This window comes from Bos grunniens, chromosome 29, assembly GCF_055505025.1.
Source record: "Bos grunniens cultivar Pamir isolate PY7600 chromosome 29, Bosgru_T2T1.0, whole genome shotgun sequence".
NCBI lineage: Eukaryota > Metazoa > Chordata > Mammalia > Artiodactyla > Bovidae > Bos > Bos grunniens.
In genome coordinates this window covers 27,538,591-27,562,894 of record NC_141193.1, presented here as the reverse complement: position 1 = coordinate 27,562,894, position 24,304 = coordinate 27,538,591, and the positions used below count along the sequence as shown (strand labels likewise).

The window sequence follows — 24,304 nt, the reverse complement described above, 5'->3', positions numbered from 1 at the left end:
TTATTTCTTCTTTTCTGGTATGCATGCCTTTTATTTCCTTGTGCTGCCACCTTATTCTGTCGGCTAAGATCTCCAGTGCTGTGTCACACAGGAGTGGGAGCACACCATCACTGGGCTGTGCCCAGTGTGAGGAAGAAACTAATCAGTCTTTCAGCATTAAGTGTAATGGCAGCTGCATGTCGTACAGCCTTGTCCATCCTGGGTGGAGGTGGAGGTTCTGATGGATCCCCCTGGCACTGAAGCTGCGGGGAGACGGGCTGCCCATCAACCTTGCCTTGCCCTGGCTTTGCACAGTCTGTGTGCTGCTGGACAGGAGGGGAGGCCCAGCTCCATGTGGGGCCCACCAACATCCCCACAGAGAGGGACCTAAAGCACCACCTGCTTCTGCCAAGCAGATTTCCTACTATCATATGGTTCAAGGAGGGTGAGTTTTCAGAAAGGTTTTCTGTTCTATTAGACTGCCTTTTCTCATTCTTTCTCTAGGAGCAGTCTCTCCTCTGTGCCTATCTGTGGATTCAGGTTCCAGAGTTCTTCAGCTCCCCATCTGAGAGACACCAAAGGCAAAACAAAAACAGGGAACTCAATGCATTCTTGTTCATCTCCCAGAGCTGCTATGTAGTCCTTCTTCTTCTACCCACCTTTCAGAGTCTACCCGGGAATTTGTTGTGTTATATCCAAGGGTTTTTTAGTTGTTATGGACCTGGGAGGAATGGGGATAGTCCAACTTGGCCAGAACCATGTCTTCAGTGTATTTAATTTTTAGGAAAATATTCACTTTCCTTCACTTTTTCAAAGAAACAAATCCCTAATAATTGGAATTTTTCATAAACCTGAACACATTTAATTGTTTAGCATATTTTTGAGCAGACACTATGATTTAGATATTGCTCTAAAAGTGTTGTACCATTCATATGAATTAAATACTACCATCCATATTTTCTAAATGAAGAAATGGGAAAAGAGAGGTTTTAAGTGCTCCAAGGGGTAGAATGGGAGAGTCAAACCAAGACAGTTACAGTCAAATCATGGCAGAAGAATTAGCACCATAATCCCTTATCAAACCATCAAGTTTCATTGATTTTTCTTTCTAAATGTCTTTCAGATTCATTCTTTTATCTTCATTTCTCCCACCTTCATCAAAGCTACCATCATCTTACCCACATCTAAGCGGTCAATACTTGAGCTCTTCCTATTGCTTCTAAATGGAACTCTCATAATCACTGTTCATTTTTCAATTCATTCTTTGGAATTCAAAGGTGATCATCTTACAGTCTTTTCTAAAACCCCTCAATTACTTTTCACTGGTCTTAAAATGTGGACAAACATTTTTAATATAACCTCCTCAGCCTGTCATGGGTTTTCCCAACCTGACTCCCTCAGTTCATTTTCACATTTGTCTGCTCAGCTCCTACCACCACGCTCTATTCCCTGTTTCAAAAGGGCTTTGTCCCCTTGGGTCACAGAAACTTTCACATGCTCTTCCTTCTTAGCCACATAAACACTTGCTTATCCTGGGTATCCAGTTCAGTCCTCACCTCTTCAGAGTAAAGAATGCTCAATTACCTTGCTCAGAAAGATTCCCCTATAATATGTGGCTCAGACAGTAAAGAATCCTCCTGCAATGCGGGAGACCTGGGTTTGATTCCTGGGTTGGGAAGATCCCCTAGAGGAGGGCATGGCAACCCACTCCAGGATTCTTGCCTGGAGAATCTCCATGGACAGAGGAGCCTGGTGGGCTACAGCCCACGGGGTCACAAAGAGTTGGCCATGACTGAACAACAACAGCAAGGAGAATTAAGAAAAGGAAAAGGTAATTGAATCAGGCAGCTGGGGAAAACTTAGATGGGAAGAACTTATAAATGAAATACAATCAGGTAATGATGTGTTGATATATTCATTTATCACAGTGACTGTAGGAAAAGGAGAAAGGAATGAGGTTTAAGGAACTCTCTCTGAGGCAGGCCACTTCCTTCATAAACAATTGCTAAAGACACAACTCCTAGACTCTAAGAAAATACTTGCAAATCATGCGTCTTTTAAGCAACTTGAATCTTCTAAGCAATCTTGAATATAAAGAACCTTTACAACTCAGTAATAAAAAAGTAACCCAATTAGAAAATGGGAAAAGTATTTAAATAGACATTTTGCTAAAGCATACATATAAATCTCTAATAAACACATGAAAGGATACTCAACATTTTTAGTCATGAAGGAGACCCAAAGCAAAACCACAGTGACCACTTCACACACACCAGAATGACTATAATCAAGACCGATCACAGAAATTATCTATAAAATAGAAAAGAAACGGAATCCCTTGTACACTGCTAATGGGAATGAAATATTTGTAAATTACTTGGCAGTTCCACAAAGTAGTAAATATAAGATTACCACATGCTTCAGCAATTCTGCTTCTAGGCATACACTTGAGAAAAATGAATTTATATATCCACACAAAGATTCACACAAGCATCATTCATAAAAGCCAAAGGTGGAAACAACCCATAAAGACATTGACATATGATTGCATAAAGAAAATGTGGTATATCAATATAATGGGATATTTTTCAGTAATGAAAAATAATGAAGCAGAACTTCCCTGGTGATCCAGGGGTTAAAACTGTGCTTGCAATGCAGGGGGTGTGGGATCAATCCCCGGTGGGGCAACTAAGAGCCCACATGCAGTGTGGTGAAAAAAATTAAAAAACTTTTTTAAAGAAAGAAAAGAATGAAGCACTGCTACATATAACAGCACGTACCATGGATAAACCTCAAAAACATTTGCTAAGTACAAGAAGTCAATCACCTGCTTTACATTCTCATTTATATAAAACATCCAGATGGCAAATCTAGAGCATCATAAACTAGGTAAGTGGCTACTTAGGGCTAAGTTCAAGGAAATGGATACAAGTTTTTTCCTCGGGGTGATAAAAATGTTCTAAAATTAGAGTATTATAACAGAAGTGCAACTCTGAAAATACACTTAAAATAACTGTACTTTTATTTTTTTTAAGATTTTTGTTTGAATTTGTAACTCTCACTGAGATAGTTTTTGTTCTAATTAGTGTGGGTTAGTAAAACACTGTTGTTGTTTTTTTGCTTGCTTGTTTGGGGGGTTATTTTTTTAGCCACACCTGGCATATTGCAGGATGGGATCGAACTTGAGTCCCATGAAGTGGAAGTATGCAGTTCTAACCACAGGACTGCCAGGGAAGTCCCTGAAGTATACATTTTAACGAGGTGAACTTTATGCTACATACACTATACCTCAATAAAGCTGTTAAAAATTACTAAGTATAAAGTTCTTAATTAAACTGGCATTTTTATCTCTAGCCATGTCTTAAAACAGGGATGGAAAGACTCATCAGATATCATTCTTGGGTGAAATGTTCTGCAAAGAAGGATTAGAAATGTTAGTTATTTTGCTAATATCCTAGAGACATGCTACATTTCCTTAATTGAAAAAACACTTATTTAATAGTAATATTGGGGGAAGGAGGAAGAAGTAAATATATATAAAATGCATTCATTCCCAGTTTCTTAAATGTGAAATCTGAAAATCTGTTCTTTAGGCTCAAGGACAAATGTCTTTGCAATCTAACACAGTGCATGAATTTGAGAAACAATTTTTTAAGTCAGAGTAAATACAACTCTAAGCCCTGTAAGCCCTCTATTTGCCAGAATGGACAACTAAATCTCATTTATTATTGAACTCCACTTCACCCTACTTTGCCCTTTGTGGGATTCTATCATGGTTCTGTGGGTCTCAGGCAAAACCTTATGGGAAGGCTGTCTGGTTTCCACACTGGTTATTACTCTGGCCGATTAAACGGAGGCTTGAAGCCCTGCTTTGTTGTTGCTCAGTCACTAAGTCGTGTCCAACTCTTTATTACCCCATGGACTGCAGCACACCAGGCTTCCCTGTCCCTCATCATCTCCCAGAGTTTGCTCAAACTCATGTCCATTGAGTCAATGATGTCATCCAACCATCTCATCCTCTGTCTCCCCCTTCTTCTCCTGTCTTCAATCTTTCCCAGCATCAGGGTCTTTTCCAAAGTGTGGGCTATTCACATCACGTAGCCAGAGGATTGGAGCTTCAGTTTCAGCATCAGTCCTTCCAAGTTAATTGGCTGATTTCCTTTAGGATTGACTGATTTGATCTCCTTGCAGTCCAAGGGACTGTCAAGGGTCTTCTATAACACCAGAGTTTGAAAGCATCAATTCTTCAGTGCTCAACCTTCTTTATAGTCCAACTCTCACATCTGTACATGACTACTGGAAAACTACAGCTTTGACTATATGGACCTTTGTTGGTAAAGTAATGTCTCTGCTTTTTAATACACTGTCAAAGAGAAGGGAGCGGCAAACCACTGCAGTATTTTTGCCTTGAGAACCCCATGAACAGTATGAAGCCCTGCCATTCAGCTGCTAAACTCAGGTGCTGAAATCTTTGCCAAGAGCAGGTACTCCAGGAGTTAGAACCTGAATTTGGAGTCCACTGTATACCCATTATTCACCCTCTCTTGAGGACACCAGTGAAGAATCTGGACGCCTCTATATTGCCTCTCTTGGGGCTAAACTACCATAGCTTAGACCATTTTTACTACTTCCCAGATACCAAGCCCTATAATCCCAGTTCCCTCTGGAAGATTCAGTCTCCAATTTTTTCTTCTTTCTTTTTTAAAATGAGGTAGCATTATACAAATTTCATGCATATGACATTATTTCTATTTCTGTATACACCACAGCATCAGTTCAGTTCAGTTCAGTCTCTCAGTCACGTCTGACTCTTTGCGACCCCATGAACCACAGCACGCCAGTCCTCCCTGTCCATCACCAACTCCCGGAGTTTACTCAAACTCATGTCCATTGAGTTGGTGATGCCAACACAACCATCTCATCCTCTGTCGTCCCCTTCTCCTCCTGCCCTCAATCTTTCCCAGCATCAGAATCTTTTCAAATGAGTCAGCTCTTCATATCAGGTGGCCAAAGGATTGGAGTTTCAGTGTGAACCACCAAAAATTTAGTTTCTCTCTGTCACCATAAAGTTGACCCCCTTATCCCATTTTGCATCCCCAAACCTTCCCCTCTGGTAATTGCTGCTCTGTTCTCTGTATCTAGTTGTTTGATTTTGTTTGGTTTGTTCAGTTATTCACTTTTTAGTTTGTTTTTTATATTTCACATCAATGAAATCATATGGTATTTGTCTTTCTCCATCTGACTGATTTCACTTAGTACAATGCCCTCAAAGTCCATCCATGTGGTCATAAATGACAAGAGTTCATGTTTTCTGGCTGACTAGTATTTCACAGTATATATACATATATGTCGTATCTTCTTTATCCATTCATCTGTCAGTAGACACTTAAACCGTTTCCAGAAAAAAGTGTACTAAGTCTTCCCATTGGAAAAGAGGCTTGGGTCTCTAGGACCAAAAACTATTCTCAACTCACAACCGTGAGTAGGAATATGGGTAGAACAGATACGGCAGAATCACTGCAGAAGCAAAAACAAAAAGTGAAAGGAAACAAGCCAGTTCCCATCCTTTCTGGTGTGTGTGTGATCTGCATCAAATAATCTTTTACTTTTATTATTAGCTTCTGTAAAATATACCCTAATTCCTCCCCAGCAGGGAGAAACAAACCACAGTGTAGCTAACTCAATCAAGTGCTTTTTGATTTGGATATACAGTACTATATATAAAGTATGGCATGTTATATATAATATATATTAATCATTTACACATATTTGTACATGAATAAAAACATCTATAAAATGTGTATTAAACCATTAGCAATGATTTACACTGGGAAGTTGGACAGAGGATAAATGGAAGGCATTTTATTATTTACTTCATTCAGTTTGTATTTCTGAATTTTTTACAAACAATATGTATCTTTTACTGCTAAAAAAAAGTGCTTGTTTGTCTTTTAAGGAAAAGGAAAATGCTTTCAGTGCAACCAAGTTTGTATCAAAAAGACAAAGTTTTGGAGGCTGACAGATCTGCATGTGAATCTTAGTTCTGAATACAAATCTCAGAGAGATTTGACAAATTCTTTGCACCACAGTTTCTACGGATATAAAAGAGACAATGATAGCATGCCTAGGAGTAGAAAGCCAGGTTTAGGGTCTGATTCATCAGGTCCAAACTGATTATACTATGAAAAAGACACTCAGAAAACATTTATACAGTGAATGCTATTGGGAATAAACTTTGTGAAATTATTTTGGGCGCATAGTGGATGCTCCAAAAAGGGCAGAGACCACCACCTCCACCACCATCATCATCAACATCTTCACGGTGTGATATTGGCCTGCATTTTCCATGAGCTTTTCCTCAATAATTATAGGAAGATACTTCTAGGAGCTTTCTACTTTCGTTTATGTCCCCAAGGCTCTGAATCCAAATCCAGCTCTGTTGCTTGCTCTCTGAATCTCAGCGTTGTCGCCAAAAATTGGAAGCAATAAGATCCATCATGCAGAGCTGCTGGGAAGAGTAACTGATCGAGCATGAAGCGTCTAGTGTGTACCAGCTAAGCAATACAGATTCCGTAAATGTTAGTTTTGTTCCACAGGGCTAATTTAGCAATGCATCATTAAACTACAAAATTAATGAAGAGCTGAACTGCACTCCAGTGTTTCTGGGTTTCTTTTGAACACCTAACCAATAAAAATATCCAAAATGAGAATAAAATAAAGATGTGAAACTGCTGTTGGACTTTGGCTTTACGGAACAGTCACAAAAGCATCCCCAAAGTGACCCTTTTCTCTTTTTGCTGTGAAGAGGCTGGATGGCTATTGTGTAGGTTCCACAGCTACCCAGAGAGATTCTGAAGAAAACTGTCTAAATATGAAACATGGAGAGAAAATGAATGCTGTATTGATGTTTTTCTTTATCACAGAAGTTGCCTTCTGCTTCAGGAATTCTTGACACGAATGTATTGGTCTTTCTCTGTCTGAAGCAAGGTGATGGTGCAGAAAAACAAGGAATCTGGGAAGAAGACTGGCCAAACAAAAAAGTCTCTTTTGCTCCTGTTTTAATACATGATTATGTCTTTCCTTGTGCTCTTGGGCTCAGAAGCCCCAGAGAAAAAAAGAATAGAATTAAAGGGAAACACAGAACCCTGAAAATGTGCTAGTCTTATTACCCTGCTTTCCAGTATGTCCCTTTGTTCCTTTTGAATTCCTTCTCCATCCCCATCTGTAGTGGGTTGAATAATGCTTCTTCCCCAAATTCATATCCGCTGGAAACTCAGGATGTGACCTTAACAAGAGACAGGGTCTTTGCACATGTCATTAGTTAAGATGAGGCCACAATGGATGAAGGAGGACCCTAAATCCACTGACTGGTACCCTTTCAAGAGGAGAACACATAACAGGAAGAAGGCCATGTGCAGCTGGAGACAGAGCCTGGACATATCACAGCTGCAAGTCAAGGAGCACCGGAGCCCCTAGAAGACAGAACGGAGAGGGGAGGGAGTGTGGCCCTGCTGGCTCATCGATTTTGGATTCTGACCTCCAAAATTGTGGAAGAAAGCATTCCTGTGGTTTTAAACCACTCAGCGTGTGGCAGTTTGTTATGGCAGTGCTAGAAAAATAATTTTCCAGTATTATATTCAATTGTTCAACCACTGAGGTGCTAAGATGACACTGAGGAACCAAGTCCTGATGCCCTTCATGTTTCCTAGAAAAGAGACCCTGGAGGACTGAAAGAAAGAGGGCCGAGGATACAAAGTTAATGAAGTCATGTGACAGTGTTTTCAGGGTACAGGGAAGAGCAGGTATTTGAGACACACATACTGAGTTTGAAAACCAGTCCTTACATAAAGCAACTCTAAGGTATCAGTAAGTCACTTAACCCTTCTGAGACCCCATATCCCCATCTTTATAAAGAGATGATGCTACCTACTTGTTGTGGAGTTGGGAATATTAAGAAAGATGTAATTTGAAAGGTTTGCACAGTTCCTAATACATAATACTAGATGCTCAGTAACTGGTAGTTTTGTTTTTTAATGCAGCTAGTCTAGGACTCTGAAAATCAGAATACTTCAAATATACCAGGCCATATATTCTGGCAAAACTATAACTCAAAATGATACGTGCACCCTTATGTTCATAGCAACACCATTAATAGCCAAGACATGGAAGCAACCTAAGTGTTCACTGACAGCTGAATGGATAAATATGTGGAGTATATTTATAAAGGAATGCCAGTCTGTCTTAAAAAAGAATGAAATAATGCCATATGCATCACCATGCATGCATGCTCAGTCGCTTTAGTCATGCCCAACTCTTTGTGACCCCGTGGATTGTAGCCTGCCAGGCTCCTCTGTCCAAGGGATTCTCCAGGCAAGAATCCTGGAGTGGGCTGCTATCCCTCCTCCAGAGCACCACAGATGGATCTAAAGATTATTGTACTAAGTGAAGTAAGTCAGAAGGAGAAAGACAAATGCCATATGACAGCACTTATATGTAGAATCTAAAATATAACACAAGTGAACCTATCTACAAAATAGAAACAGACTCACAGATAAAAAAGCCAGACCTGTGGCTGCCAAGAGGGAGAGAGGGCGGGGAGGGGGACGGAATGGACCTGGGGTTAGCAGATGCAAACTATTATATACAGCATGGATTGCAAGCAAGTTCTATGCTATAACACAGGGAACTCATTCAATACCCCGTGATAAACCATGATGGAAAAGTGAAAAAGAATATATATATACGTATACACACACACACACACACATATATACCTGAATCATTTTGTTGAACAGCAAAAAATTAACACATTATAAATCAACTACACTTCAATAAAATTAATTTTACACACACACACACACACACACACACGCCAGGCCAATTGTCAAAGGAAGTGCCATTCTAAAAATATTGAAGTATGTATCTATTAAACTTGGAAGAGGCTTACAATTTGTCTATACTGTCTCAGCTCTCTGGTGAGTATTCCTAAGAATCTGTATTAACAAGAAAATCCCGAGAGCATACATAAGAAGACACTAAGCTTTCTCAGCCTCAGGGACTGGAAGGTACACTCTTGGTAGACCATCCATAATTCGCTGCCCTCTTCCTTCCTTGTTCCTGGGAGAGTCGACCCAGCATAGCACATGATATTAGCTACTTTCCATGATCCTTAATATGGAGATTAGTGGGGGCCCAGTGGGCTTAGGTAAGTGTGCTGGGAGGTTTCTGCAATTGATTTCCTCCATGAATGAAGTGGAAAAATAAAAAGGAGGAGGTAGAGGAAGAAGAGAGAAGTACGTCATGAAAATGTTGTGGTCCTCTCCCTGCCTTTTGTTGTCTTCTTTATCCCTCCAGACCGGCCATGTTCAAGAATAGATTTCGAAAGCAACTTTCTTCAACAGTGTGTTATTATTCAGCATATATTATGTGCTAACAATGTGCTCAGCAGAGGGAATACAAAGGTAGACATTGGTCCTGTCTTCTTAGGAAGGCTCTTCTTAAAGCCTATTATCTAGAGACAAATCAAGCCTTCTAGTCACAGATAGTAAGCACTAGAAATAATAATAATACACAACAAGAGAACACAATCCAGGTGAGGAGTTAGGGAAGACTTCCTGGAGGAAGTGACATTTAATGAAAGAACTGAATGGGAGTTAGCTAGGCAAAATGATACAGGGATCAACTTTGAAAATAATTATAAATAAAACAGCAAACAAACTGAGTAACTGTCAAAGCAACACTACAGTTCATACAGTAAATCATTACAGCAAGGTGACGGTTCTATAGAAATCGCCTCAACATTTCCATGGCATGGAAACACAGGCAGAGGAAATAACCCCGTTTACATAATGAATATGCACTTGTGGGCCAGGATTCCTTCCAAAGGAAAAGGAAGCTGCTTGATATAGGTGTCCCATGCCCATCTCTCCACCTTTGGGTAACTCCCCTGATGTTTACAGATAGTAACAAGTACCATCTTCTCCTCTGGGCCTGTGGCAGAGTTTCTAAAAATGGACAAAACCATATCTCCCAGCTCACGTGCTATTCTGCAGTATAATCTCACCCTTCCCTGAGTCATGGAGACCAATCTATTCCTCCCATACAAATGCATTTGTAATCAAGGGAATGTGGCAGAAACCATGTCACATGACTTCCAAGGTGAAGGTCAGAAAGAGTCTGGCAGTTTCTGGATGCCCCATCCCAGGATGTTACCTCCCAGAACTCAGTGCCAGGTGGTAAAAGGCTGAAGATACAAGGCCAGGCACCTATGTGTGCAGGCTCCAGGTGACGGTCCCAGCTGAGCCCAGCTTTCAAGAAATATCAACCCAGGCACCAGACACATGAGGACAGAAGCCTTCGGAAGATGGCGCTGCTCAGTTGTTTGAGACTTCTTCCCAGCCCTTTAAGATTTCCCAGCTGAGGCCCAGATATCAAGGAGATGCAAGCCATCCCTGCCGGGCCATCTGGATTATTCACCCACACAATTTATGAGTTTAGTAAATGGTGGTTGTTTTACATGACTAAGTTTGAGGTGTCCATCAGACAGCAATAGATTCCCAGGACAGTATCCATGGCTTTGTGCCCATGGCGTGATGGGATACAGGAACTCAATGAGGTTTTTGTGGAGCTGGGATGAAATGAGATCAAAGCACCTGGAAAGACTGTGCTCATTCCTCTGGGACAGCCTTCCATCTTCAGAATGAGGTATGCTAAAGGATAACTCACCAACTGTCAGTGGTTTCGCAGTTTCTCTCTGCAGTGATTTCAGTTATCACCTGACATAGATAGACCCTAAAATGAACCTAAGGAAGAGCAATTTTGCAACACTCAAAAATAGATTTTCGTCAACTACATGACCTCCCTGGGAATTTCAAGGTATATGTTTATAGAGTTGGTGAAACCTGTTACCAAATTCTATATTCAGTTCCTCTGGTTGATGCTGTCTAGCAATGTATTAATAGGGGAGGAAGTAGGAAATCAGAGCAGAGCCAAAGGTTTTTCTGGAGAATTTCTAGGTCAGAGCAAAAATAAAGATCAGAGACAAGGTTTTGTCCTCTCTAAATGTGGTAAAGTGAAGGGATTAGAAATATGAGCTCTGGACACACAATGTCTCAAGTTAAAGTTCTTATTTTCTTACTGTGGCTATCAGAACTTTTAAATGTGGCTAGCACTGTGCAGGCTGAGAAGGCAATGGCACCCCACTCCAGTACTCTTGCCTGGAAAATCCCATGTGCGGAGGAGGCTGGTGGGCTGCAGTCCATGGGGTCGCTGAGTGGACACGGCTGAGCAACTTCACTTTCACTTTTCACTTTCCTACATTGAAGGAAATGGCAACCCACTCCAGTGTTCTTGCCTGGAGAATCCCAGGGACGGGGGAGCCTGGTGGGCTGCCACCTATGGGGTTGCACAGACTTGGACACGACTGCAGCAACTTAGCAGCAGCAGCACTATGCAGGCAGCACTGGTGGTAAAGAACCCGCCTGCCAATGCAGGAGACATAAGAGATGGGGTTTGATCCCTGGGCTGGGAAGATCCCCTGGAGGAGGGCATGGCAACCCTCTCCAGTATTCTTGTCTGGAAAATCCCATGGACAGAGGAGCCTAGTGGGCTACAGTCCATAGCATCACAAAGAGTTGGACACAACTAAAGTGACTTCGCATGCATACACAGCATTGTAAATCTACTGGACATTGCTGTATATCAGGTGTTTCTTAAATGTGGGCAAGAAAGAAACAGAGGAAAAGGATTTCCTCTGTTTTTTTTGCATTCTTAATCTCAAGTTTTTTCCCCCCTCATAAAAGTAGGATATACCCAGCAATCTAAAACTCTGATATGGGTTTCTCCCTTTGCAAGGGGCACAGTGAAAGCAGCAGTCTCTAAAATGGGATTCATTTGAAACCCAGGTCTGAGTGTGTTTTCCTAAAGTGCTGTATCAGAAAACACTCAGAGCCTCAATACACAAGGAAGATTGCTGGGGTTAATTCATAATATTTACCATGGATGCAACAGGAAACAGAGACAGTACCACATACAATGTAATGACTATTCTTATGCAGAAATAATAATATCAATAATTTCTGGAGAATGCATTTTTGTCCTGACATGTCCTAGACATTTACTCCTCCTGGATATTTTCCATTCACAATTTTATTCTACTGTCACAGTAACCTAGAAAGGTAGTAACTACCATCCCTGTTTCACCTATGTGAAAAAATGAAATTCAGAGAGGTTAGTTTGCTGAGTTAATAAAAGTCAAGTCCAGGATTTGCAACCAATACAGTATCTTTCTAAAGCTCACACGCTAATTACCACTGGCTGGAATTGGGTCCTATCTCCTGATAGAGAACTTCCTGAGATGCCGGGGTGCTAGCATGAATCTCAGTATTCTGCCTGCTTCCCAGTGGTTAGTGTCAGACTTACTCCTAGACGTGGCTTTGTGCTGACCCACTTTTCACATATAGTACAGGCGTATCAATGGAGCATAGCCTCAAGCCATTTCTTCCCACCTTAGGAGTTTACTCTAGACCAGCGGTTCTCAAACTTTGTCACTGTTATTCAGTTGCAAAGTCGTGTCTGACTCTTTGTGACCTCATGCACTAGAGCATGCCAGGCTCCTCAGTCCTCCAGTATTTCCCGGAGTTTGTGCAAATCATGTCCATTGAGTCCATTATACTATCTAATCATTTTATTCTCTGTCACCCTCTTCTCCTTTCAGGTTCAATCTTTCTGAGTATCAGGGTACTTTCCAGGGAGTCGGCTCTTTGCATCAGGTGGCCAAAGTTTTGGAGCTTCAGCATCAGTCCTTCCAGTGAATATTCAGGGTTGATATCCTTTAGGATTGACCAATTTGCTGTCCTTGCAGCCCAAGGGACTCCAAAGAGTTTCTCCAACACCACAATTCAAAAGCATCAATTTTCCTCAAACTTTGGCATGCCTCCCAATATGGAGGATTTGGATTTCCAATAAGTTCCCAAGTGATAGTGACATTTCTGGTCCAGGAATTATACTTTGAAAATCCTAAGCCTAGACCTAGCTCCTAGATCTTCTTGTCCACATATAAAATCATCTGAGGTTTTAAAAATGAACCAGTGCCCATATCAGAACAACTGAATCTGAATTTTGATGGTGGGTCCAGATATAAGCTTTTTTTTTTTTAATCTCCCAGGAAAGAAGTGAAGGTTGAGAACAACCAAGCTATCTGGTCTTTGTGTTGAACCTTTCCCAATATCTATTCCACAAGATAAAATTGGGGAAAATAACTCAGCCTTTTTCAGGCAAATGGCCACGGCTTAACTGATTCGCAAAAGACAAGCGTAACTGCAGAGGCGAGCTCCAGCCTGGAGGTTGTTAGGTGGGTATCAGGGTGGGAATTAGGAAGTACGGAAGCCACAGGTCAGGCACAGCAGCAGGAGACAGAGCCCCTAAAAATGCCACCGATAACTAACATTAGTCTGTCCTAAAGAAATAGTTTAACAAAGTAAAGGTCAATGTGTTCAGCCATGGCCTTTGCTTCATAGCTGGGGAATCTTCCAATGTGAAGGACACTGACATTAAAACTATTCTGTGGCTCAACAGGAGTGAAAGTTGATGGAATGGAAATTATTTACATCTGTGAGTTTCCCCAAAAAGGAGACCCAGTGCAGCTGGCATCTAATCTTATAAAACCTGCAACGCTAAGAATTGCAAGTATAAATACCATGAGGTTCTTTTTTCCATAAAGTAGGACATATCCTAGCAATCTAAAAATCTGATTTGAATTTCTCCCTTTGCAGTGCCCAAAGTGAAAACAGCAGACAGTCTCTAAAACCTTTGCTTTATCCCTGTCACTCAAAGGGCGGGCGGGGGTGGCGGGGGTGGCGGGGGTGGGGGGTGGGAATCAGGAACATCAAATGAAATGGCTTCTGATCTGTGAAATTTTCTGGTGTTTGATAACTTTGTAGAAGTTCCACTCAAAACTATCCAGCATCTCCAGGACACAAAGTTTCTGAAATGCTTCTATTTTAGATTTACTTACAGGAGGATTTTTTTTCCTCTATAAAGACTTTTTTTTTTTCTTTTTTTCAAATGCTTCTTTATTTCCTTGTGGCTATGCCAAAGATGCTGACTGGTTCTAAAATGCAAAAGCATTTTCAAATATTTATTGATTTTTTTTTCAAGATTTCTGTAACAAAATTCCTATTATTTATTTATTTGGGTCTGCATTCAGAACCAAACCTTATCCAGTTATTGAAGAATGATCCAGTTTCCTATTTATTGTATAATATCAGGAGAAACTTCATTCTTTATTTCTGATTTACTTGAGAGTATCAAAACTACAAAATATTTAAAATTTAAGCTTTCTGCCTGCCAACCTCTTTGAAAAGGAATCGTATTCTTCTATAAGGTAAACCAACTATTTGCAACATTAAAAATCACTCAAAACTTTTGAAATTTTCATATCAGTTTGGTTGAGTTCAGCTGCTCAGTCGTGTCCGAGTCTTTGCGACCCCATGAATTACAGCATGCCAAGCCTCCCTATCCATCACCAATTCCCGGAGTTCACTCAAACTCACGTCCATCAAGTCGGTGATGCCAACCAGCCATCTCATCCTCTGTCATCCCCTTTTCCTCTTGCCCTCAATCCCTCCCAGCATCAGAGTCTTTTCCAGTGAGTCAACTCTTTGCGTGAGGTGGCCAAAGTACTGGAGTTTCAGCTCTAGCATCATTCCTTCCAAAGAACACCCAGGACTGATCTCCTTTAGAATGGACTGGTTGGATCTCCTTGCAGTTCAAGGGACTCTCAAGAGTCTTCTCCAACATCACAGTTCAAAAGCATCAATTCTTCAGTGCTCAGCTTTCTTCACAGTCCAACTCTCACATCCATACATGACCACAGGAAAAACCATAGCCTTGACTAGATGGACATTTGTTGGCAAAGTAAAGTCTCTGCTTTTGAATATGCTATCTAGGTTGGTCATAACTTTCCTTCCAAGGAGTAAGCGTCTTTTAATTCCATGGCTGCAATCACCAGCTGCAGTGATTTTGGAGCCCCCCAAAAATAAAGTCTGACACTGTTTCCACTGTTTGCCCATCTATTTCCCATAAAGTGATGGGACCAGAAGCCATGATCTTTGTTTTCTGAATGTTGCGCTTTAAGCCAACTTTTTCACTCTCCTCTTTCACTTTCATCAAGAGGCTTTTTAGTTTCTCTTCACTTTCTGCCATAAGAGTGGTGTCATCTGCATATCTGAGGTTATTGATATTTCTCCCGGCAATCTTGATTCCAGCTTGTGCTTCTTCCAGCCCAGTGTTTCTCATGAATTTTCATATAGGAGTAGTCAAATAACCAGAGTCTTTACCATTATTTTATGTTTAGAAGAAGAGAAGAAATGACAAGAAATAACTTTCAGGGTGTGCATTAGTTATATTCATTTTAATTGTTTAAATATTACAAATGGCTATCACTTCTCAGTGCTAAACAGTTTAAAAACAGATTGAAATGTCCTGAAAAAACCTTAACAGATTCCTAGATGTCCAATTTGCTCTTCGTCTTTAGACTGAAAAATGGGTGAGGTCGTGTTGTGATACCTTTGCCCTAAGAGGTAACTGAAACAGCTCAGATTCTAGGTCTGATGAAATCACTATTGACTACTGATGGGACTATTTGTTGATCCATAAAAGTGTGACCATACCCCCTTCTTTGACCTTCTCTTTTAAGTTCTGAGATGCTTCTGGTAATAGAATCAAAACAAAGAGCAACATTAAATCTTCACAGGAAACATCCATTTTAAAAATTTATCACTATAAAATGTGCCTTCTAACAGTGACTACCAGTCACCTGAAAATTCAGAACATGCAAATAATACCTCTATCACACTACAGATGGCCACATTTTTGTGAAAACAGAAGCAATGATAATTATAATAATAGCCTAGTTCACTTTTCATTCCATATACACTCAGAGAAAGATAAGCGTAGTGTACTTCTGACCTCAATAAAGGGAATCTGTTAACTTTTTAACAAAATGATTTCAAGGATCCGCTCAATCATGTAATTTTTTTCACTAAATTCATATAACAATGCTACACAATCCACGATTGGTTGAATCTGCAGATACAGAGGCACTGCAGATATGAAGGCTGACTATAAATTGTAAGTGAATTTTTAACCATGAAGAGGGCTGGTGCCCCTCACTCCCTTGTTGTTCAAGGGTCAGCTGTATTTTTAAAAAGCAATCAAGACAAATAAGCCTTAATTATATCTGCCAGAATGTATTCTTCTGTACATTCAATCAAAACTCACAATAAATATTTTTGAGCTACTTAATCATTAGCAAAAGCAGTACAACAAGAATTTTGTCATTTCACTTACTGAAAATTAACACACCTTTTAAAACACTTGAAATGTGTTAGTGGAGGTATGATAATTACATCCTGGCCAAAGAGACGATTCTTCTGCTTCATCCTCAGTTGAATTAAATAAATATCATTCTGTTTACATTCAGAAATTATAAGCAAAGTTTGCAATTAAAAGATAACACATATCTCTGGGATTTGGAATGAGGAACCATAATTATTACCACATAAATAGGAAATGAATACTGCAATAAATATAGAATACCTAAAAGGAAAAACCATAGTACTCAGCACCAATCAACGGAATTAACACCACCCATTACTCCAATACTATTTCCTGAAATGAACGGTGTACTATTTTGCCTTTTTTCATACATTTTTGAAATATTATCTCTTAAGATACTTGAAATGTAGAGTTAAATTACAAGTTATATTTGAATAGTATTCAATACTTTATTTAAAAAATGAAAGTTAAGACAACTCCATTTTCTTCTCACATCAATTCTATAAGAAAGGCAAGAAATGACTACTGTCCTCATTTCGCCTGAGACCACAAACCAAAGATTGGGTCTCACCAAGAGTGAGCACAGAGCCCTGCACAGGCATTTACACCTCACAGCCATGGTAGGGGGAGGCAGGGCTGTTATAAACATCAGTTTACAAAACGAGAAAATAAATCACAGAGAAGCAAAGGGCAAAGCTTTAGTTGTCTATTGAAATTACGAAAACTTCATTTAAAGTAATACAAATGTATTATCTTTCAGTTCTGGAGGTCAAGGAGTCCAAAACGGGTCTCACTGGGCTGAAATCAAAGTATCAGCAGAGTTGAGTTCCTTTTCGCCCGGGTGGCGGGGATGGAGAGGCAGGGCAGTGGCGGCACAGCGGTAGTGCTCTGGAGAGCAAAGTTTCCTTGACTTTTCAAGTTTCTATTGTGTGCTTGCTAATTCACTTCAGTCCTCTCAAACTTTTTGTGACTCTATGGACTACCCCACCAGGTTCCTCTGTCCATGGGACTCTCCAGGCAAGAATACTGGAGTGGGTTGTCATGCCCTCCTCCAGGGGATCTTCCTGACCTTGGGATCGAACCCACGTCTCTGTCGTTTATGCTTCCTGCGTTGGCAGATGGGTTCTTTACCACTAGCACCATCTGGAAAGCCCCAAGAAAGTGTTAGTTGCTTCGTGTTCCTGACTCTTAGACTGTACTGTCTGACTCTTTGTGACCCATGGACTGTAGACCAACAGGGTCCTCTGTCCATGGAATTCTCCAGGCAAGAATACTGGAGTGGGTAGCCATTCCCTTCTCCATGTGATCTAACTGACCCAGGGATCAAACCTGGGTCTCTAGCATTGCAGCCAGATTCTTTACCACCTGAGCCACCAGGGAGGCTGTATGAATTCGTAGGCCCATGGCCATTCATTCATCTTCAAAACGAACCTAGCTAAGTCCTTCATGATGCCATCTATCTGGTTCTCTCTTTTGCTTCCCTCTTTCATCTATAAAAATTTTCTCAATTACATTGAGCCAACCCATAATTCAGGAAAATGAAGTCATCTCAAAGTCAGTTGATGAGAAGTCATAATTCTGTCTTCAACCTTAATTCTTCTTTGTTTTTATTTTATTTTTTTTTATTTTAAAAGTGAAGTATTTATTTATTTATTTTTAAATTTTATTTTTAAACTTTACAATATTGTATTGGTTTTGCCAAATATCAAAATGAATCCGCCACAGGTATACATGTGTTCCCCATCCTGAACCCTCCTCCCTCCTCCCTCCCCATACCATCCCTCTGGGTCGTCCCAGTGCACCAGCCCCAAGCATCCAGTATCGTGCATCAAACCTGGACTGGCGACTCATTCCATATATGATATTATACATATTTCAATGCCATTCTCCCAAATCATCCCACCCTCTCCCTCTCCCACAGAGTCCAAAAGACTGTTCTATACATCAGTGTCTCTTTTGCTGTCTCGTACACAGGGTTATTGTTACCATCTCTTTAAATTCCATATATATGCGTTAGTATACTGTATTGGTGTTTTTCTTTCTGGCTTACTTCACTCTGTATAATAGGCTCCAGTTTCATCCACCTCATTAGAACTGATTCAAATGTGTTCTTTTTAATGGCTGAGTAATACTCCATTGTGTATATGTACCACCGCTTTCTTATCCATTCATCTGTTTAAACTTAAGTTATCAACAAGTTCCAGAGGTTAGGACATGGATACCTTCATATTCTGGCTATCACAGAGAGAGATGGCTAGGAAGTAGTACAGCCAGAGTTTGAACATGAACTTGTTGACCCCAGAGCCTACCTGTGCTCTCCAATCACTATTCTATTGCTATCTTAGAATATGCCCCATATGACATGCAAAGTCTCCCTTGGCAGGAAGGCAGAAAGCACCATTTCTACTATATTCTATCCCCGACTGTCCTCAGACTGAATTGCTGAGGCTTTGTAAACTGAGGCAACGTAAGAGGTGAGAGTTAATAGCTGGATTATAACCTCTTCCTCCAGCCTCTGGAAATGGATGAGGAACAGCTGATCCCTGGGTGCACATTCTGCAATACCAAGTGAGGAAAGAGAACCTTTAGAGATAAATGAGGGTCTCGCTAGGTTTACCAGGTACTGATTTCTGATTCAAGGCTACTGTGGAGCATCCTAGATGTAGTAGTCAGAATAGTTAGGTCCCTAAGTCAACAGGTGCCTTTCAGAATGCTGACTGGACACACTCGCTTCCATGTACTAGGTGACCTCAAGATATTAAACTGAACGTTCATAGACCCTGCAGCTTCTCTACAGCCAGGGCTGGAATTTGACCACAGAGACCACCCATGTTCTCAAGTCATTCAATTATACCGCTACCTTAGAATATGCCCAATGTAACATGAAGCTTCTTCCCTGACAGGGAAGGGACCCAGACTACAGTCAGCTTCCATGCCTTGAGACCAAAACAAAGCCCATGCTAGGATGGGACACCAGCAGCCACATCCAGGTGTCTGAGGCCTCCGTGATGCTACTGGTTGTGCAGGTACTTCTTGTTCTATATCCTTTCTTAAAGCTAAATAACTTGCTGCTGCACAAAACTATCATACCTTGTCAATCTGATTGACAACACAATTGGAAACATGATCTGTTGTCTTGTTCCAACAAATGACTGAGCATCTTTCCTCAATCTGCACAAGGACCAGTCCTGAGACTCCAGTTTCAATACTGTTAAATATGACAAGCAAATATCCATCTGAAACTCAAAAAACAACAGAAAACTTTCTTTTTCTGGTAATAGTTCCAGCATTCCATGTAGCTAAGCAGTATATCCAGAGCACTCTGACCATAAACAAGCCAAATTTATTAAGAATTAAAATACATCTGGGTCTCCATTATGTGTTTCTTATAATGCCAGAAGCACTCTAAGTAAAAAACAGAAACAATAAATACAAAAAATAAAAACCAGAGTAGAACACCAAAAAACTGTTGTAAGTTCATTTGTTTCAACTAAGCTTAAGAATAGTTCTGGTATATTAGTATAGCCCAGTGGACTGAGTCACTGCAGATGGTGACTGCAGCCATGAAATTAAACGATGCTTACTCCTTGGAAGAAAAGTTATGACCAATCTACATAGCATAGTGAAAACAGAGACATTACTTTGCCAACAAAGGTCCATCTAGTCAAGGCTATGGTTTTTCCAGTGGTCATGTATGGATGCAAAAGTTGTGATAAGCTGTGAAGAAAGCTGTGTGCCGAAGAATTGATGCTTTTGAACTGTGGTGTTGGAGAAGACTCCTGAGAATCCCTTGGACTGCAAGGAGATCCAACCAGTCCATTCTAAAGGAGATCAGCCCTGGGTGTTCTTTGGAAGGAATGATGCTAAAGCTGAAACTCCAGTACTTTGGCCACCTCATGCGAAGAGTTGACTCATTGGAAAAGACTCTGATGCTGGGAGGGATTGGGGGCAGGAGGAGAAGGGGATGCCAGAAGATGAGATGGCTGGTTGGCATCACCGACTCGATGGACGTGAGTTTGAGTGAACTCCGGGAGTTGGTGATGGACAGGGAGACATGGCGTGCTGCAATTCATGGGGTCGCAAAGAGTCGGACACAACTGAGCGACTGAACTGAACTGAACTGAATGGACTTAGGAGACATTCTTACTATCATATGTGATAATAACAGGCAGGAAAATAAATGTATATGGCTTGTCAACAGTATAGACTTTGCTGCAATCAGGTTATAAGGTTTTTCTGATTTTTATACTTTGTGCAGTCCAGTGCCAAAGAGAACATGCAATGTGTGTTGAATTTTAAGAAAGAGAGTAAATTTAAGTTTGTTAATAATTCCTTGAGCTACCAAGTGATTACAAAACAAACAAACATAGGAATAAGCAATGGGATCAATGGTATTCCAATCTTCGTAAGCAATGGGACAATATGAAGGCCAATTAAAGATGCACACTGCAGAAGAGACATATTTCGGTGTACTAAATCTAGCACTATTTGCCATTGCAAAAACTAGTGAACAGAAAAAAGAATGAGTAAATTGTGGATTATTCATGCAATTAGTTACTGCATAGCAATTAAAATGAATGAACTGGAGGTACATATATGAACACGGATAAATCTCAAAAACATGTTGAATCACAAAAGCAAATGGCAATTGAATATATGCAGTATGATGTCATATCTGTAATGTAAGAAACAAGTACAAGAATACTACATAGTGTTAATAAATATATAGACACAGTAATAATATAGAAATATGAATGGAAATAAGTAATAAATTCATGAGAAATAGGAAGATGAATGAGGTCCAAGAAGGGTATCTAAGCAATTTAATGCTACCTGAACCTTATTAAGTATATATGGCAAGATAGTAAAATGTTAAAATTTGATAGGATTCAATGGTACGTACAAGATTGTTCATTGCATTAGACTCTCAATTTTCCTATATGTTTGTAATAGTTTTGAACCTACTAAAGGAATATACTTATAGGGTCACAAAAAGATTATGCTGCAATGGATTATTAAAATACTGAATTCAATACTGATCAGACAGTCAAAATCACACAGCCAGAGGCCTTGGAGCAGGTGAGTGGAAATTCTGAAACTTAAATCCAGTTTCTCTAATTTGCACATCCATTGTCTATTCACTGTGCCTTCCTGTATATTATACTTTGCTTTCATTTCTGGTTCTTTTCAGTTAAATAAAATGCTTTTAAATTTTTTAATTAGGGGGAGAGGGGAATCCCAGTTCAGTAGTTCTTCCAGTTCTGGGTAACAGTTTTTTATGCCTTAAGGGTTGTAAATTTGGAGACCGCAGGAATAAGTAAAGGTGAGAGAAAAAAGCCACAGAGCCATCTGAAAGTCCTTATATGTTCAGGCTGGAAGCAATCATTTGGTTGAAACTGCCAACACATAAACATTCTATGGGAGCCAAACACATTTGCAGACTCGTGGATAAAGGGCTGGGGTGCAGTTATTCTTAATGGAGATGACGGCCATCTGCCTTGCCCCTCAAATGTCAGTCTGAATTTCTGCCAGAATCATGAGAAGTGTCTCAGCCCCAGAAGCTGTGACTAAGGAAGAAATGCCGCTCACCTCCTTCTCCCCAGATAATATTGCTTTGAAAAGAACAGAACCAAGAAACGTAGTCATTTACCCTGAGGTTCCTTCTGTGAGTTGACCTACCCCTTGGTGCTCCTTCCCATAAAGTGTATGGGGCGGGGGGCAACCCTCTCCTTACGCTGCAGAAGGTAAATCAGCTCCAAAGAAAGGGGAAGCGGACTAATTGTGATTGAGCTCTTTTGACAAATATTCTCTTATTTCAGCCTCACAATCATCTTTTGAGGTAGGCATTGTCTACCTTCTTAAATAGAAAGGAAACTGGATTTCCTAAGGTCAGATTACATGTCCTGCTGCTGCTGCTGCTGCTAAGTCGCTTCAGTAATGTCCAACTCTGTGCAACCCCATAGATGGCAGCCCACCAGGCTTCCCCGTCCCTGGGATTCTCCAGGCAAGAATACTGGAGTGGGTTGCCATTTCCTTCTCCAATGCATGAAAATGAAAAGTGAAAGTGAAGTTGCTCAGTCGTGTCCGACTCTAGCGACCCCATGGACTGCAGCCTACCAGGCTCCTCTGTCCATGGGATTTTCCAGGCAAAACTACTGGAGTGGGGTGATTACATGTCCAAGTTCATGCATTTAGGTAAGTGCAAGAAATCTACCTAAAATCCACGGTTTTTCTGTTACACGGTGCTTCAGAAAATCCATAGTGCTTGGCATTTCATGTCCTTTCTCAGATTTTTCATCTGGAATGTGGAGGAATTGCAGTAGCCTACTTTAACATTCTATGAATCTGAATAAGTCAACCCTGGGGCAGACACAGAGTTACAATTCACAGAGACAACTCAGAAAGATGAAGTTAGAGCAGAGCCTGTGACAAGTAATGGAGTCAACACTCTTTATCAAAGATATTGTATGAAATTTAAAAATAAATAAGAATGAATTTGAAGGGAAAGTGTTCATTGCTAATAGTCTACTCTTTGATACAAGCCTGGTCATCATGAATGAATTTACTATCTTAAATGTTATTTTTTATGCTTTTCTGGGCACAGAAACCTCCTAATATCTCATCAGGAGATATCTCACCACCATCATCCATCCTTTTCTAACTAACTCCTCTGAAAACCAGGAGGGAAAGTGGTTGGTCTTCCTTACTTTCAACTTTCAGATATGCCGACTTTTCTATTCATGTACTCACTCTCTCTTTCCATAAACTCAAGAGAGTCCCTGAAGTTACTTCTCTCTCTCAAAGACCAGCTCCAGGCTCACTTCTGTAAAGTCTTCCCTTTGAATGAATGACTGCATGAATGAATTCAGATGAATGAATGTCTTACTAACAGAAGGAATCCTAGGCACAACTGCTATACACTGAGCTGTGCTGAGGGCCCCTGCAGTCGAGGACTTGGAGGGGGCAGGGAGAGTCTAGGCTGGACTCCAGGCATTAAGGTTTTATGGGATTTGACCAAGAAAAATAGCTAGGTCAATGCTCAACCTTCCTACTGCCACTGTGCAGCATCACAGCATCCTGCCAGAGACCCGAGTTAAAGGAAGCACATGTCTATGTGCTTGTGTGCGAGCATGCGTGCATGCTCAGTCGTTTCTGTCTCTCTGCAATCCCATGGAGTTGCCCACCAGGCTCCTCTGTCCATAGAATCTTCCAGGCAAGAATGCTGGAGTGGGTTGCCATTTCCTACTCCAGGGGATCTTCCCAATGTAGCGCTTGAACTCACATCTCCTGCATTGGCAGGAGAATTCTTTACCAATGAGCCACCTAGGAACTCCAAAAAAGTCTTCCCTTAACTAACCCCCAACAGATCCAGTGTTTTTAATTATTTCAGACTTCTCTTGTCTCTTCAATACAGGGGGAAGAGAAAGGGAGACTTCTGTTTCTACCATGTGCCAGATATTTTGCTGTAGCCTCAGTTACTGTAATCACATGAAATTACGTATAATCCAGTCCAGCTATTATTACTTCTAATTCACTAATGACAAAACAGAAACCAGGCAGAATTAAAGTGACTTGTCAAAGGTTACACATTTGGAAAACCAGAATTGACAACCAAATCCAGGTTGATTACTTGGATCTAAAACCCAAACCAAAGAGTTTCTGCTCAAAGAACAGATTGGGGGTGTGCAGAAATGTGGGTTTTTATTTTTCCCCTTCTCCTAAGTAGTGTCAAATAACTTCATTGTTTATTCACATTTCTCTGTTTCAAGAATATTAAGTCTTGTGGAGCCAGCAAAGCTTACGTTGCTGGATGCCTAAGTAATGTAGAAACAAAATATATTGTCTCCAATCCTTCAATAAATAACATTAATGTTGACCAAGGATATTGATCATAAAACCAAACACATGGTCCTTTCCTTGAAACCAATCAAACTGCATCAGTACTCAAAACGCCATGCGGCTCTGATTGCCACAGCTCAATAAGGAC

The 24,304-nt window shown here is 40.5% G+C and overlaps 1 protein-coding gene across 25 annotated transcripts in view; it reads right to left on the bottom strand.

The window, feature by feature from the left end:
• Nucleotides 1-24,304, bottom strand: part of NELL1 (neural EGFL like 1) — a 1,048,536-nt gene that overhangs the window by 410,535 nt on the left and 613,697 nt on the right. The window contains exon 14 of one of the 25 annotated variants that reach the window (XM_086385573.1): nucleotides 17,342-17,460. The exons of the other annotated variants lie outside the window; for them this stretch is intronic. Coding sequence (XP_086241699.1) covers nucleotides 17,357-17,460 — 104 coding nt within the window. The 3' untranslated portion in view covers nucleotides 17,342-17,356. Of the gene's footprint in view, nucleotides 1-17,341; nucleotides 17,461-24,304 lie in introns of those variants that run through there. 25 annotated transcript variants of the gene reach the window in all.